Source organism: Nelusetta ayraudi, unplaced genomic scaffold (genome assembly GCF_046127955.1).
Source record: "Nelusetta ayraudi isolate G7.1 ecotype Tasmania unplaced genomic scaffold, CSIRO-AGI_Nayr_v1 ptg000017l, whole genome shotgun sequence".
Taxonomy (NCBI): Eukaryota; Metazoa; Chordata; class Actinopteri; order Tetraodontiformes; family Monacanthidae; genus Nelusetta; species Nelusetta ayraudi.
This window is the reverse complement of record NW_027466067.1, coordinates 4912307-4924472: the sequence shown is the minus strand read 5'-3', so window position 1 is coordinate 4924472 and position 12166 is coordinate 4912307. Positions and strand designations below refer to the sequence as shown.

The 12166-nt window shown below is 45.4% G+C and overlaps 2 protein-coding genes across 4 annotated transcripts in view; both read right to left on the bottom strand.

Annotated features, from left to right (window-relative positions):
- Nucleotides 1–12166, bottom strand: part of phc2b (polyhomeotic homolog 2b (Drosophila)) — a 335956-nt gene that overhangs the window by 212308 nt on the left and 111482 nt on the right. The gene's annotated exons all lie outside the window — the stretch shown is intronic.
- Nucleotides 435–9816, bottom strand: spdef (SAM pointed domain containing ets transcription factor). Of its 3 annotated transcripts, none has more exons than XM_076024900.1 (6): nt 8446–9816; nt 3135–3588; nt 2315–2512; nt 1998–2045; nt 1699–1833; nt 435–1345 (listed from the first exon to the last, which is right to left on the bottom strand). In XM_076024900.1, exons 2-6 carry the CDS (start codon nt 3577–3579, stop codon nt 1167–1169), a joined length of 1005 nt encoding a protein of 334 aa, XP_075881015.1. In that variant the 5' UTR covers nt 3580–3588; nt 8446–9816; the 3' UTR covers nt 435–1166. The 3 variants fall into 3 exon arrangements, with proteins under 3 accessions (XP_075881015.1, XP_075881014.1, XP_075881016.1); XM_076024899.1 differs by having other exon boundaries at nt 8478–9814; XM_076024901.1 differs by lacking the exon at nt 8446–9816 and adding an exon at nt 3725–4143.

The window sequence follows — 12166 nt, the reverse complement described above, 5'->3', positions numbered from 1 at the left end:
TCATGGCTGACTTGTTGGAGAGGAAGACACATAAAATAAAAGCAGAGATTAAGCAGCTTCACTAAAGCTCTTCCACTAAAGTCAGCTGGATATGACAATATTAGTTTTTAAGCTGGTAACTCTAAAGAGCTAAAGTTTAAAGAAGTTTTTGCTATTAATTTCTTGTCAGTGCGTTGGCAGATACCCAGTATTAAAATGAATGCCTGTCCTCTTAAAGGTTTATAGCCAGAAAACTAAATTAAATTAAACTTTGAAGTTGTATGTCCTTCAGCCTTGTATAAAGAATAAACCATTTTATTTGAACTTGTAGAATTTGTGTTAAAGCCTATTGAAACATTTGTCACGATAAATACAAAAAATTAAAAGCAGCTTTTATTTTCTTTTTTTTAGAATATAATCTGAGGACTTGACAGAGGAATAAACTGAGACATACACACATATAATTATTTTATATATGGGTCTCCATAGTGGGAAGCAGCCACATTATAGAATGTAATATTACATGCAAACATCATAAAAAAAAAAAAAAAAAAGGAAAAAAAAAGCAGAGTTGGCAGCAAAACACACTCTAGTTGGGCTTTTCAGCGTTAAAACAAAACAATATATTTATTTTAAACCTGAATGAAAAGAGCATTTTATGTGAGCGTTATTCGTCAGCAAAGTGCTTGAATCCCTTTAAAGCAAAACTACAACAGTGACTCGTGTTTGAGAACACCCCGTCATGTCTGACTGACGCTGTGTTCAGCAGCCGGGGCGGGTCCGGCGGTGCAACATCAACAATCTCAACACGATACACTCTAATTCAAACAGAAAAAGCGGTTTGGAATGAAAAAAAAACAAACACAAATGTAGTGGCGCAAGTTTTTTTTTTTTTCTTCTTCTTCTTTGTCTTTCAACTACACTTCTAGGGAAGAGGCAGCTGAAAATCACATTGCGAGAAAAGTATACAGGCAGATCACGCAAGCGGCAGAGTGGCGCCGTCGGCCCGTCGATGATTCGCTCTGCGGCCGGTGAGAATAAAAGACACAACGGCCGCGTGCTGCCGCCTCCTTTTCGGGCCCCCGTGCACACTGTCTGTCACAGCGCTGCTGGAGGTGGAAGTGCACGCGTCCCGGCACGTCGCCTCTCTCCTCGTCTCGAGGTGGGAGGCAGTCTGCGAACGTTTTTCAGACGGGGTGAACGAACTGGTATACCAGTCTCTGAGACACGTCGGGCTTGCGGATGATGCCCTTCTTGTAGTACTGCCGTATGGAGCGGCTCAGCTTGTCATAGTTCATGGCCGGTCGGTTCTTCCGCAGGCCCCACAGTCGCGCAACGTGGGCCGAGTCCTCGATTTTGAAGATGCCTGATGGGAGTGTGAGAGGTTTGACGTCAGCAGCGCAACATAGGATCCATCTGTACATTTACATGTTTCAGGATTTCATGAAAAGCTGACGGTCAGGTCACCCTATTTAAGGTCATTCACACCAGTTCAAGTGTCAGCGAAAGCCTGAAATCATGGGAGATTTGTGAGGTAGAGGGAATTTGATCTTTAATGATTAGTAGGATAGATAGATAGATAGATAGATAGATAGATAGATAGATAGATAGATGGATGGATAGATAGATAGATACGCTTCAATTAAAATTTCCTTAAAAGGAATGGATGGAATAGGGAACAAGTTCAAAGTGCTTGATAACGTATGTCAATCAATCAACCTTTTTCTTTGTTGAGCCAGCGGATGCAGCGTCCGTAGCTGTGAGGTTTGAGCAGCAGCTCTCTGAGGAACTGCCACAGGTGGATGGGCTGACCGGAGCACGACGAGTCGGCCTCGGACCACAGCTCCTCACCGCCTGCACAACACGCACAATTTCCATTTAATCCTTGTCGTATCATCAAGACACTGGGGTCATGCGGTTAAAAGGGCTTTTTAATGTATTTATTTTGGCATTTTTGGAGTTTTATTAGACAAACAAACTGTAAGATCTCTTTTTTCAGTTGTGTGAAACAAACCCACCTTGGGGTTTAGTGTCTCCGACTGAGCACCTCTCCTTCATCCAGGCAGCTGCACACAGAAGAGAGAGAAACAAATGAAAAAAACAAACAAAAAAACGTTGTATTGAAACAGATGAATATTTAAAACTCTTTCACGTTGCACTCGTCCATGGTATTGGAATAAAGAACCGAGCATGAAAACTCTGATTCCCAGCGTAGTGTAAAATTTACTGAACTGCTGAAGCTGGATGCAGCAATGAAGTTACATTCACCCACCACACACACTCACACACACACACACACACACACACACACACACACACACACACACACACACACCTGACTTCCATATGTCCAGGTGTGCGTGCAGCGTGTCTCCGCACTGCGGCGAGCGCTGGTGAAACTCCTCCTCGCTCATGTTGCACAGGTCCTTCCCTGTCAGGTCCAGGAAGGCCTTCCCAGCATGGGGCAGCCTGTAGAGGTGCTCCGTCCACAGCAGCCACTTCTGGACGTTCCCCGTGTTCCAGTCCATCGGGTCTGAGGGCACACAGGGACGGTGAAGTTTTGAGAAGACTCCCTGGAAGAACTTAAGCTGGGTTGAATTGAGTCAAATCCGTTAAAGTCCCACTACTCCCGCCCTCCCCGCAGTGTTTATCATGTTGAGCTGCCTTCACTCACGATAAAGCTTCCATGACCGCACGCATGGCAGCCGCGTTATTTCACGCGACTCACGACGCATGACGACGGATCGAGTGCGTTTGTGACAGCCAGAGGCTTTTACGGTACATAATGCTTCCTCTGTTTGATTTTGCAGGGAAGCAGACCTCGCCCTTAAGACTAAGTACACATCTTATGGCAGGGACAGGAGCCGTGGCCACTGCAATCCGAGGGAACTCATGCAAATGTCAGGATTAAAGAGATCCTGGAGCGGGTAAACACGGCCCAGCGTCAGTAAGGATATGATTCATCGGATCTGTCATCGCCACGCAAGCGGGTGTTGATTTTGTGGGCAGAGATACAGTAGCCAATGTGCCGGTGTGCCGCTGGCCCCAAACCCCTTCACCTGCAAGTAACGGGCAAGAAATTCTTTTCTCTGTGTGTCGCAAATTCCTGGCGTGCTCCCCAAAGTAGGGCTCTTTGTCGGTTGTGGGCGGCCTACCTGGTGTGATGTTGAGCAGCTTGCAGGCCGTTTCTATGTCCTTCAGCACCTCTCCCACCACCATGCTCTGCACCTGCTCCAAGGAGCGCTCCTCCTCCTGGCCCTCCAGCACTGGGGAGAGTCCCTGCTCCTGGCTGTCGATGACCGGGCACTGCTCCGGCTCCTCCTGGGACTCCATAGGCGACATGGGCACGGCCACCGTCTGAGAGGCCTCGGAGACTTTCACCAGCCACGTGGCATCTTCTGTGAGCAGCATGTCAAAGCAGGGCAGGTAGAGGCCCGGAATACCCCTCTCCAGGGCTTCCACGCCGGGTTTGCTCTCCCCCAGGTCCCAGGGTTCCCCCGAGTTCCTGGTTCTCTCCAGGACAGCCAAGGAGTCTTCGGTCATACCTAGCCGGGGTGTGTACGCCATACCCTCCGGTATGCTGCCCACCAGGTTGGACATGTCCTGTATCTGGAAGAAAGAGAAAGAAGAGAAAGAAGTTCTTTCAGTCATCAGTCTTTGAGTTGGAACACAACAAGCAAAAGACACAAAATCCTGCTGCTCATCGTACTTTTAGCTCAAACTGCTCCTTCTTTTCAGTCAGTACCTTGGCCAGCGGTGCCCTTTACCGCAGTTCTCCAGCTGCTAAACAAACAGCTGTCTTGGTCTAGCAAGCAAGTCCACCGGTGCTCCTGCAGCAGCATGAAGGATCTCTTCACCAAATGTCATGGGAAGGAGTGAGGTGAGCCGATGCCTGACGCTCTATAAGAAGCCGCAGCCTAATGGAGATGCTGAGGTGGATGTGTGAGTTAAAAACACACACAGTGCTGGCGGGCATGGGGCAAAATGGATTTGACTGAGTCTTATTTGTGGGTCAGTGGCCCAGAATGGCCAGTGTCTCGAGGGTGGGTGACTTGCATAGAGACCTGAAGCAGCTCGACCGCCTGCCTCGTCTTTCAAGGTGCCGTCCCCGCGGCCCGCTGTCTCCACTGTCAGCTGGAGTTTTTAATCAAGTTAGAGAATTTGGGGTTGCTCCAGCTTTTCTCGCTCATCCCCACCCCCGCTCTCCCACCCCCTTTCTCTGGTTCTCCTCCACCCTTGACATGGGAATCATTGGGAACTGCTTGAGGATTCTGCTTAAAAACAAAAAGAAAAACACTGCAGTTTTTATCTGACTACTGTGGAACAATTGGCTATGAGAGAAAGGTCTAAAACTGTTTGCTCACAATCCAGAATCAAAGTAAGTCAGCACTAGCATGAGCCAGAAACTAATTCATGGTTTATTTTGAAGACTCAGAAACCCTCTAAGAATGCAGCTAGCAAAATTCTTCCTACTATTAGGAAGATATGGAAGAGTTCATTCGCTTTGTCTATGCAACTATTGAGAGAAAAACACATTTTAAAACAGCGATGGCTCGTGACGTCTTCTCAAACGCAGCATCCCTAACTCTGGGTGACACCTGGATGACACCCCAGAGTCGGGCCATGGCGTCCCTGCACCAGAGGTTCACTCTAAAGACTTCACTATTTACTGCCACAAGCTTTTTTTTCCTTCCATCCCAGCATAAGTGTTCCTTTATGGATGTCAGCTGTGGCACAAGCCGTGTAATCTCAGAGCGAACTCGCTTATGGCACCCATAATGGCCTGCCTGCTGCCACAGCTGGCATATGGGGAGGTGCACTGCTGTCCCACACCGCCTTATCAGGCTGAGGGCCAGGACGTGCGCTCCCACAGAGCACATGTTCAAGGAGAGGTTGTGTTTGCCAGAAAGTCTCATAAAACCTGCAAATGTGACGCAGTTTCAAAGTTGCATTTCTGAAGCTTTGAAATGCATTTGGGATACGTTCAGTAGATGCCAGAGGGCACTCTCCTCTTTTTTATTTATTTTTCACTACACTTGAGTCATGGCAACAAAATCAGATTCAGACACTGATTTTGAAGAAAACTTTTGCACCAGAGTTAAATGAAGCTATCTTCCCTCCGCTAAGAAAATTCTCCCCACTTCTACTCTCTTTGGTCCTCAACCCCCTCTAATGCAGGACCAACCCCGGAGTTCGCCTTTTATCCCCGATCTTTCCCGTAAACTCTTACCCACTCTCCCTTTCACTCCATCAGGAGTCAGATTAAAAGGCAGAGGTATCCCAGCCCGGACGCCGAGTGTCAACGAAGCTCTGCAACAGCTTGCGCTAAGCCCATTAGCAAAGCAAATTTAGCCATATTACCTTCTTCCAAAAGGAAGAGGAGGCACACGAAAAAGGCACAAACACACACCCCTGTGGAGAGGGATTAAGACCCTGACTGATCTCTAAATGAGTTTGGTCAAGACGCTGATATTCATTTCAGGAGCATTAGAGTTCGCTCCATTTGCGCTGCAAAGTCAGCCTTTGACACAGACGGTGAGGGACTCAGGCCATTCTGCCCTTCGCCCTGGGAAACACATTTCTTCTACATGGTTGACTTTATTTAGCGTTGGTGAAGGCCTTTGTGAGGAACAGAGGAACAGAACCCAACATCTCATGTTTTTATTTTTCCCATTTAGTTATTTAGTCAAATTGATGGGGTTTTATTTGTATAAATGAAACAAACTGGGCAACAGTGGCCTTATATGATTTCACTTGGATCAAATTGAAGGTATCGCATTACATGTGTCCCAAAGCTCTTTTAGTATCTCATATCATCATACAGTCAAAGGCCAATTGTGTAACATTTGTAGGGATTAACTGGCATGAGCATTGGCATTTCATTTGCTCATACTTTGTTTACATTTACACAAAGAGTTGCTCCAATTGCAAGGAGGTCTTTATCTTTACCTTTAATTATATTATGATTTCATTGTACTATTACTTAAGGGAGGTTGTATAAGGTATATGCTAAAATATCCTTAACATATGGTAATCGTATTTATGTTTAATGCGATTTTTACACATTCTTAATTAAGATAATGATTGTATTTATTTAAATTGTTTGCATTGTACATCCATGAGAAGACAACCACCCTCAATTTTCTAAAACAATGATAGTGAATATCTTATTACAAGACATCCAGCAGTGCTTCAGCCATGCAAGAAAGTAAAGACTGAGTGGGGACATTGAGGCAAATCCTCATTTTTAAATCCTGACCGTTGCCAAAGAAAGCTAATCGCTCTGGCTTGAAATGAACCTATTGTCCCTTTTATCATTCTGGCTGAAACAATAACAAATAGCCGAGGCTGGCACAAGTATTTAAAGTGGAGTTAATGAGTATCGTGTCTAACAGGTGAAAGTACTCCACTCTCAGATGCTTTCTTTAAAAAAAAAAAAAACCTTGCCGATTCGATCTGGGCCAAAAAAAAGAAGAAAATCTCTCGTGTGATTGTTTGAGAACAACTAATAACTTTCTCACCTCCCCACACAAGGGAATGAGCTCGGCCTTGTTTGAGTCTGGAGTTTAAGGAGTGTGTACAGCCAGGCGTGACTGTTTGCCGTGTGAGCGTTTGAGGGTGACTTTCCCCCCCCCCCTCCTTGTTATTGTTTCTCATGGGAAACTTGGACAAACTAAGGGAAGCCATTGTTCCAAACACGACGAGAGAGAAAGAGGGAAAGTTTCATCTGTGCGGCGAGCTGCACCGGCTCAGCGCGACCACCTCTGGGAAGAAAGCCTGCTGGCCGCAGGAAGTGATTAGGATCTGTGGATTGCCGTCATATAGGCTCCATCTTTATGGCGGCAGCCGCGTGTGCAGGTGCACCGTTCACATTATAAGTCACATTATAAGTCGCGCTGACAGCGAGTTATTGCTCTTCCAATTCGCCGTTCACACTGCCCTTGTTGAAGCCGCTTTGTAACAGCATCATATTATCCCCCCCGGGCTGCATGTGTTCACAAACGGTGGAGGATTAATGGTTCCCCGCACCGATTCACTTTTGCTGTTTGTCAGGTGTCAGGTGCACTGGCTGCGAGCCAGTAACCATGGTGACCCCAGCTAAACTTTGCTGTTTTGGTGAGAGTCGTACCCTGACAGTTAGTGATGCAGATGGAGAACTGAGATTAGGCACGAATGATGCAACTTAATGATCCATAAATAGCTCGCTCAGTTTTTTTTTTAATGTTTTTTTTGGGCGGAGGGGGGGTGGACGACTGAGATGGAGAGAGGACAGAATCTGCCGTAGCGCCTGAGGCAAGACCAGTAAATTGAAATGAAAAAAAAAAAAAAGAAAATTGCGCTGGCGCCGTTGTGGGTAGCGGTTTAATCGATCAGGAAGCGGTTGGAGAAGCACTGTTCAAACTCTGTTTGACTTTTTACCCACTTCTATTGTGTGTGTGTGTGTGTGTGTGTGTGTGTGTGTGTGTGTGCGTGTATTAATCATTGCCTGAGTGGCACCATGAGCAGAATTCAGCATCAGTCTCTTTCAGTCTCTTTAAACATGACCATTAAAGCTTTTCAAATGGTGATAAAATGATGAGTCCCACTAATATACACAGTGCAATTATAAGATTAAGCTGTAATTTTCTCTTGCATCCCACCATTAAAAAAGAAAAAAAAAAGAAAAGATAAACTGCCATGGAGGTTTTTTTTTGTCATTCTTCATCCTCTTCTTTGCATTCATTATATGTTGGCATATGTTATTATCTCAGTTTACCATTGCAGGTTTTGACTCCTTATCAACAGCTCCTCTGCAGAAGCTCTTTATCGTTATCTCTCCTTTCTGTTCCATTGAAGAGTTTACATATTCTTTTGAAATAAAAAAAAAGTAGGACTAAACTGCACTGATGAAAACAAAATTAGGCAGCAACAGATTGCCATTTTTCTTCCCCCCGACAAACACAAATTGAGACTCTCTGCTTTATTAGACAGTGTTAACACCTTCTTCGGTGTGATCACCTGTTATGACAGTGCAGACGCATTTTACGCCGCAGCTTGCACTATGATCTCTGTTAACACTAAAGAGTGTTCTCAATCACTCTCGCAGAGTATTAAGCAGTAATACATCCATCCCTCCCACATACCCACTTTCTGCTGCACTCAGAGTGGCCAGGGGGTTTGCTGGAGCCTATTCCAGCTGTCATGGGGTGAAGGCAGGGTGCACCCTGGATAAGTAGCCAGTATTGAGAGTACAATATATTATCATTGTTTTGCTAATTGAATGGGACAACATTAAGGAAGCCTTTAGTCCAGTAATCCTGAATACTTTGGTTAGACTCGCAAGTCACAGCATGAAACCTCTTAATTTCCATGCACACTCAACTAAAAGACATCCTGAATTTGAAGATCCCAGCGCCCTCATCTGTCTAATTTTCAGGAAGATTAACGTCTCTGGCACACACACACACACACACACCACATACTTACCGTGACACAGAGTGAACGGGATGTCTTCTCACCTGGGAAGGATGCTCCGACGGTCGGAGGCAAAGTTGGACACGTGCGGCAGCTGGATGCAGACGCTGCCTCGGCTCACGGTGACGGGCTGACGGGCCCTGGTCCGTCGATTCTGTCAGAGACCGGCTCAGGTGCGGCAGGTGGGCGCCACACCGGCGGCGCAGCTCCAGTCTTGCCGAGGTGCCGCGGAGCCCTGAGCCTGAGGCCTTCGGTCCCACCCTCCCTGGTTCTCAGGTACAATTAACCCGGAAGTAGGAGCCTAAAGCACAACTGCAAAAACTAAAGCTCAAGTGGGAGCACCTGCCGGGGGTGTGTGCAGAGACAGGAGGACAGGGGGGCGAGTGGCTGGGTGACTGAGTGCAAAGGAATTCCAGCTCCATCCATGGCAATTGATATTTATAAGGCGCCCTGCCCTGTTTGCTTATGCATACAGCCGTGTGTGCGCGTGCGTGCGTGTGTGTGTGTGTGTGTGTGTGTGTGTGTGTGTGTGTGTTTGTGTGTGTGTGTGTGTGTCTGTGTGTTTGTGTGTGTGTCTGTCAAACACTACAAGTTGTCCCTTAGTGTTGAGGTGATTTTAAAGTCCCCAAAGATCAGTGAGTTTGACACTCAAAGGGAAGGAATCAATCAACGTAGGAGCACCTTCACCTGATGAAGAGCACTTTCAACACCCGCGTGACCTTCTGAGGAAGATGGAAGTTTCGACCTGGAAACATGTCAAAGTATGGAAACAAGTCAAAATATTATGCGTCCGACTGTGATGACAGAAAAAGTACTAACAATCGTATTTGTTAAATGAAGACAAAATGAATCCCTTTTAGGTAGTGCTTTATTTTGACAGCCAGAAATACATATACAGGACAAACACACATGCAGTGTGCATTTTTTGCCTCCAGCAGTTATTAGGGCTGGTAGCAACGGAACACAAATGTGTGTTTACGATTATATCTAATTTGTCAATTGTGCCTTGTTTGCAATTTGCCACTGAAAAAGGAAAAAGGCAATGCAGTGGCTCTGCTGCTGTGTCATAATTCATTTTTATTGCAGCTGCGGAAAAAGAGAGCTCAGTACGGTGCCCCTGTAGTCTGAGCCTGGCTCAGAGCCAGAGTGGGAACGGACGTTGGACTCGTTGAGATGATGATGCAGAATCTAGAAAAAAAAAATTCTGGTTCCTGTTTTTTGTTCTTATTGTTTCGTTATATGAAGGTGTATCTGCTTCTGACTCTAATTTTATGTTGTTGTTTTTTTTAATAGTTTCAGAATCTGGATTGTTTACATCTGATGATGTTCATTATTGTGCACATTTCCCCATAGTGGAATAATAAAGACTCATCTTATGTTATCTTCACCTACACTTTCTCATCAAGTAAATAAACTGGAATTGAATTGTAAAAAAAAATCAAATAAATGACCACATTCTACATGTCAGAGGTTAAAAACACGTATGTAATGATAGTGGGAGAGATTTCTCCTGTGATAAACAATTGTTTTCAGCTATTTTAATAAATTACCGACTTAGGAAATTGTTTTCTCTCCTATCAGTAACTTGGGTCTTTCTTCTTTTTTTTTTTAATTCTTGCCACCAAGGAAAAATATACAGCATTTCTTTAAAATCTTTGAATCAGCAAAAGATTGAATGAGCCCAGTGGGTTTTATCTTTTCTTTTCTTCTTCAGATGAAACAAGAAAAAGTCCACAAAATGCAAAATAGGTTGCCGTTATTTTTCCTGAGAGCTCCCACATTTTGCATATTTAATTTGAATGCACTAACACAAACTGCATGACTGCATTTAGTCCAAAAACAGTAATATTACCCCTGACTTAATTGTTGTACTGATTTCCTGGGAACTGAGGCCCGTATGGAGTTTCTCTCAGTTACCTGGAGGATTTCTCACCTAATGATGCCCAAAACAAACAAAGATCTATATCACTGCCCTTTCTTTGGAATACTGAAAACTGCAGCGACAGTTGAGAGACCTCAAAAATCACCTGTGTTCATTTGGAGGTGACTCCAGAACGCTGGGGGTAGAAGCTGTGCAGCAGGGGGAAAGTGTGTTTGCAAAACTGCTCATGGAAGGTGTGAACAATGTGTCTTTGTTACAAGCACAGACCCGAGTCTCAAAGGAGTCTTTGCTGCTAGCGGCAAACAGCGGCGGCCCGGGACAATGAAAGCACTCTAAAGCTCTCGTATATCTAATCTTCCGCCACTAATCCAACCTTATATTAACTGAATACATTTCCTAAAATGGCCGAGAGCTGCAGCTACAACCTCAAATTCTTTCCTTGGTCCCGTTTCCAAGTTCTCTCGCTCCCTGAGCGTGATGTGTGATTAGCCTCATTGAAAAGGGTAATTGTGAGATTTAAAAAAAACGAAAGAAGATTAAAAGGAGGGCGGGTGGAAAGAGTGCGTCAGGCCCTCTCAGCAGCTGTGTGTTTGTAGACACACCAAATCAAACTGGGAGCCGTGACAGCCGCCTTTCATTCCAAAAATCCAGAGTCATTTTGTGCTTTAGGTGTCGAGACGGCCTGTGCCTTCGTGCACGGGGCCGTTGCTTCCTAAACATTTAAATAATTATGTCACAGTTCTAAAAACTGCACCTCAGTTCCAGAAAAAAAAAAAAGGCGATTGTGATTTAATGACAGGGAAACCATTGAAGAAGCCATCCAGAAAGGGGAACCGTGTTTGCTCTCGGCTTAACTTGGGCCGAAAAAATTTGCATGGCAGTTCCTTCAACTCGCGTCTGACCTTTTCTTGGATTCAAAAGCAACATTGTAATGGTTGAGAGACGAGTGGGGAGAAGGAAGCAACAGACTGGATGTCAAACACAAAAGCCACAATGGTCGCACAGTCACTCAGCGGATGGTTGCGCAGGTGTCCCCACTGTAAACGGGCGCTCGGTCGTCTCTGCAGAATCAATAAACAGAGTCGAGTAGGTAACTGCTGCATTGTTAGGGACTGTGAGTTCCTTCGTATTGCATGACTTGTGGTTTTACAATGCTCTCGCTGTTTGGAAAGAGCCAACTGAGAACAAACAACTCCGCAGGGAAGACGTTCGGACCTCAAGACGATAAAATGAAAAGTGGGACAGCAGTGGGTTTTTTTTTTAACTTCCAACTGAACAACAGACTGAGGTTTTACTGTTGTTGCGTGAGCTGTGTGTGGTAGAAACCTTTTCACCCTTTTCAGCACATCAATCAACTTTTCCATTTAGGTTTTAATGTGAAAATGCCGCTTGTGATTGAACTGCCTCTGTAGCAGCTTCAACGCTAACGTATGTAGCTGCTTGCTAGGCTCACAGTCCGTTCCTGCGTGTTCTCCTCCGTCTTCTTCGGTGGATTTTAATGCGAAGCGGCAGGAGTTGTGGTTCTGCTTTGCAACGAGCAAAATACCAAAAAATAGAGTGGAGCTTCTCAAAACGGTTCTCAGAGCCTCAAAAGAAACGTCGCTGCATCGCAAAGTTAGCGCTCTCGTTGACCCCGTGTTGAAAATATCAAACCTTCAGTTGCCGCCGTTGCATTCGCACTGCAACAATCACAAACAAATGAATGACTATCGTCTTTCTTTCGAAAGCTACAGAGGCCCGCAAACGCTGTGCCGAGGAGGCTTTTTTTTTACCGCACAGTCACCCCCTTGAACTCTTGAACTCTCGAGCGATCTAGCGAAAAACCGCTTCCCGTTCACGCTCCCTCCAACG

Excerpts from the sequence above, each read along its gene's own strand:
- spdef (XM_076024900.1), bottom strand. The coding sequence starts at position 3,579 with ATGTCCAACCTGGTGGGCAGCATACCGGAGGGTATGGCGTACACACCC. Across the intron at positions 2,046-2,314 it reads CCTGGACATATGGAAGTCAG|CTGCCTGGATGAAGGAGAGG; the intron begins GTGTGTGTGTGT and ends TTCTGTGTGCAG. Across the intron at positions 1,834-1,997 it reads CGGAGACACTAAACCCCAAG|GCGGTGAGGAGCTGTGGTCC; the intron begins GTGGGTTTGTTT and ends CGTGTTGTGCAG.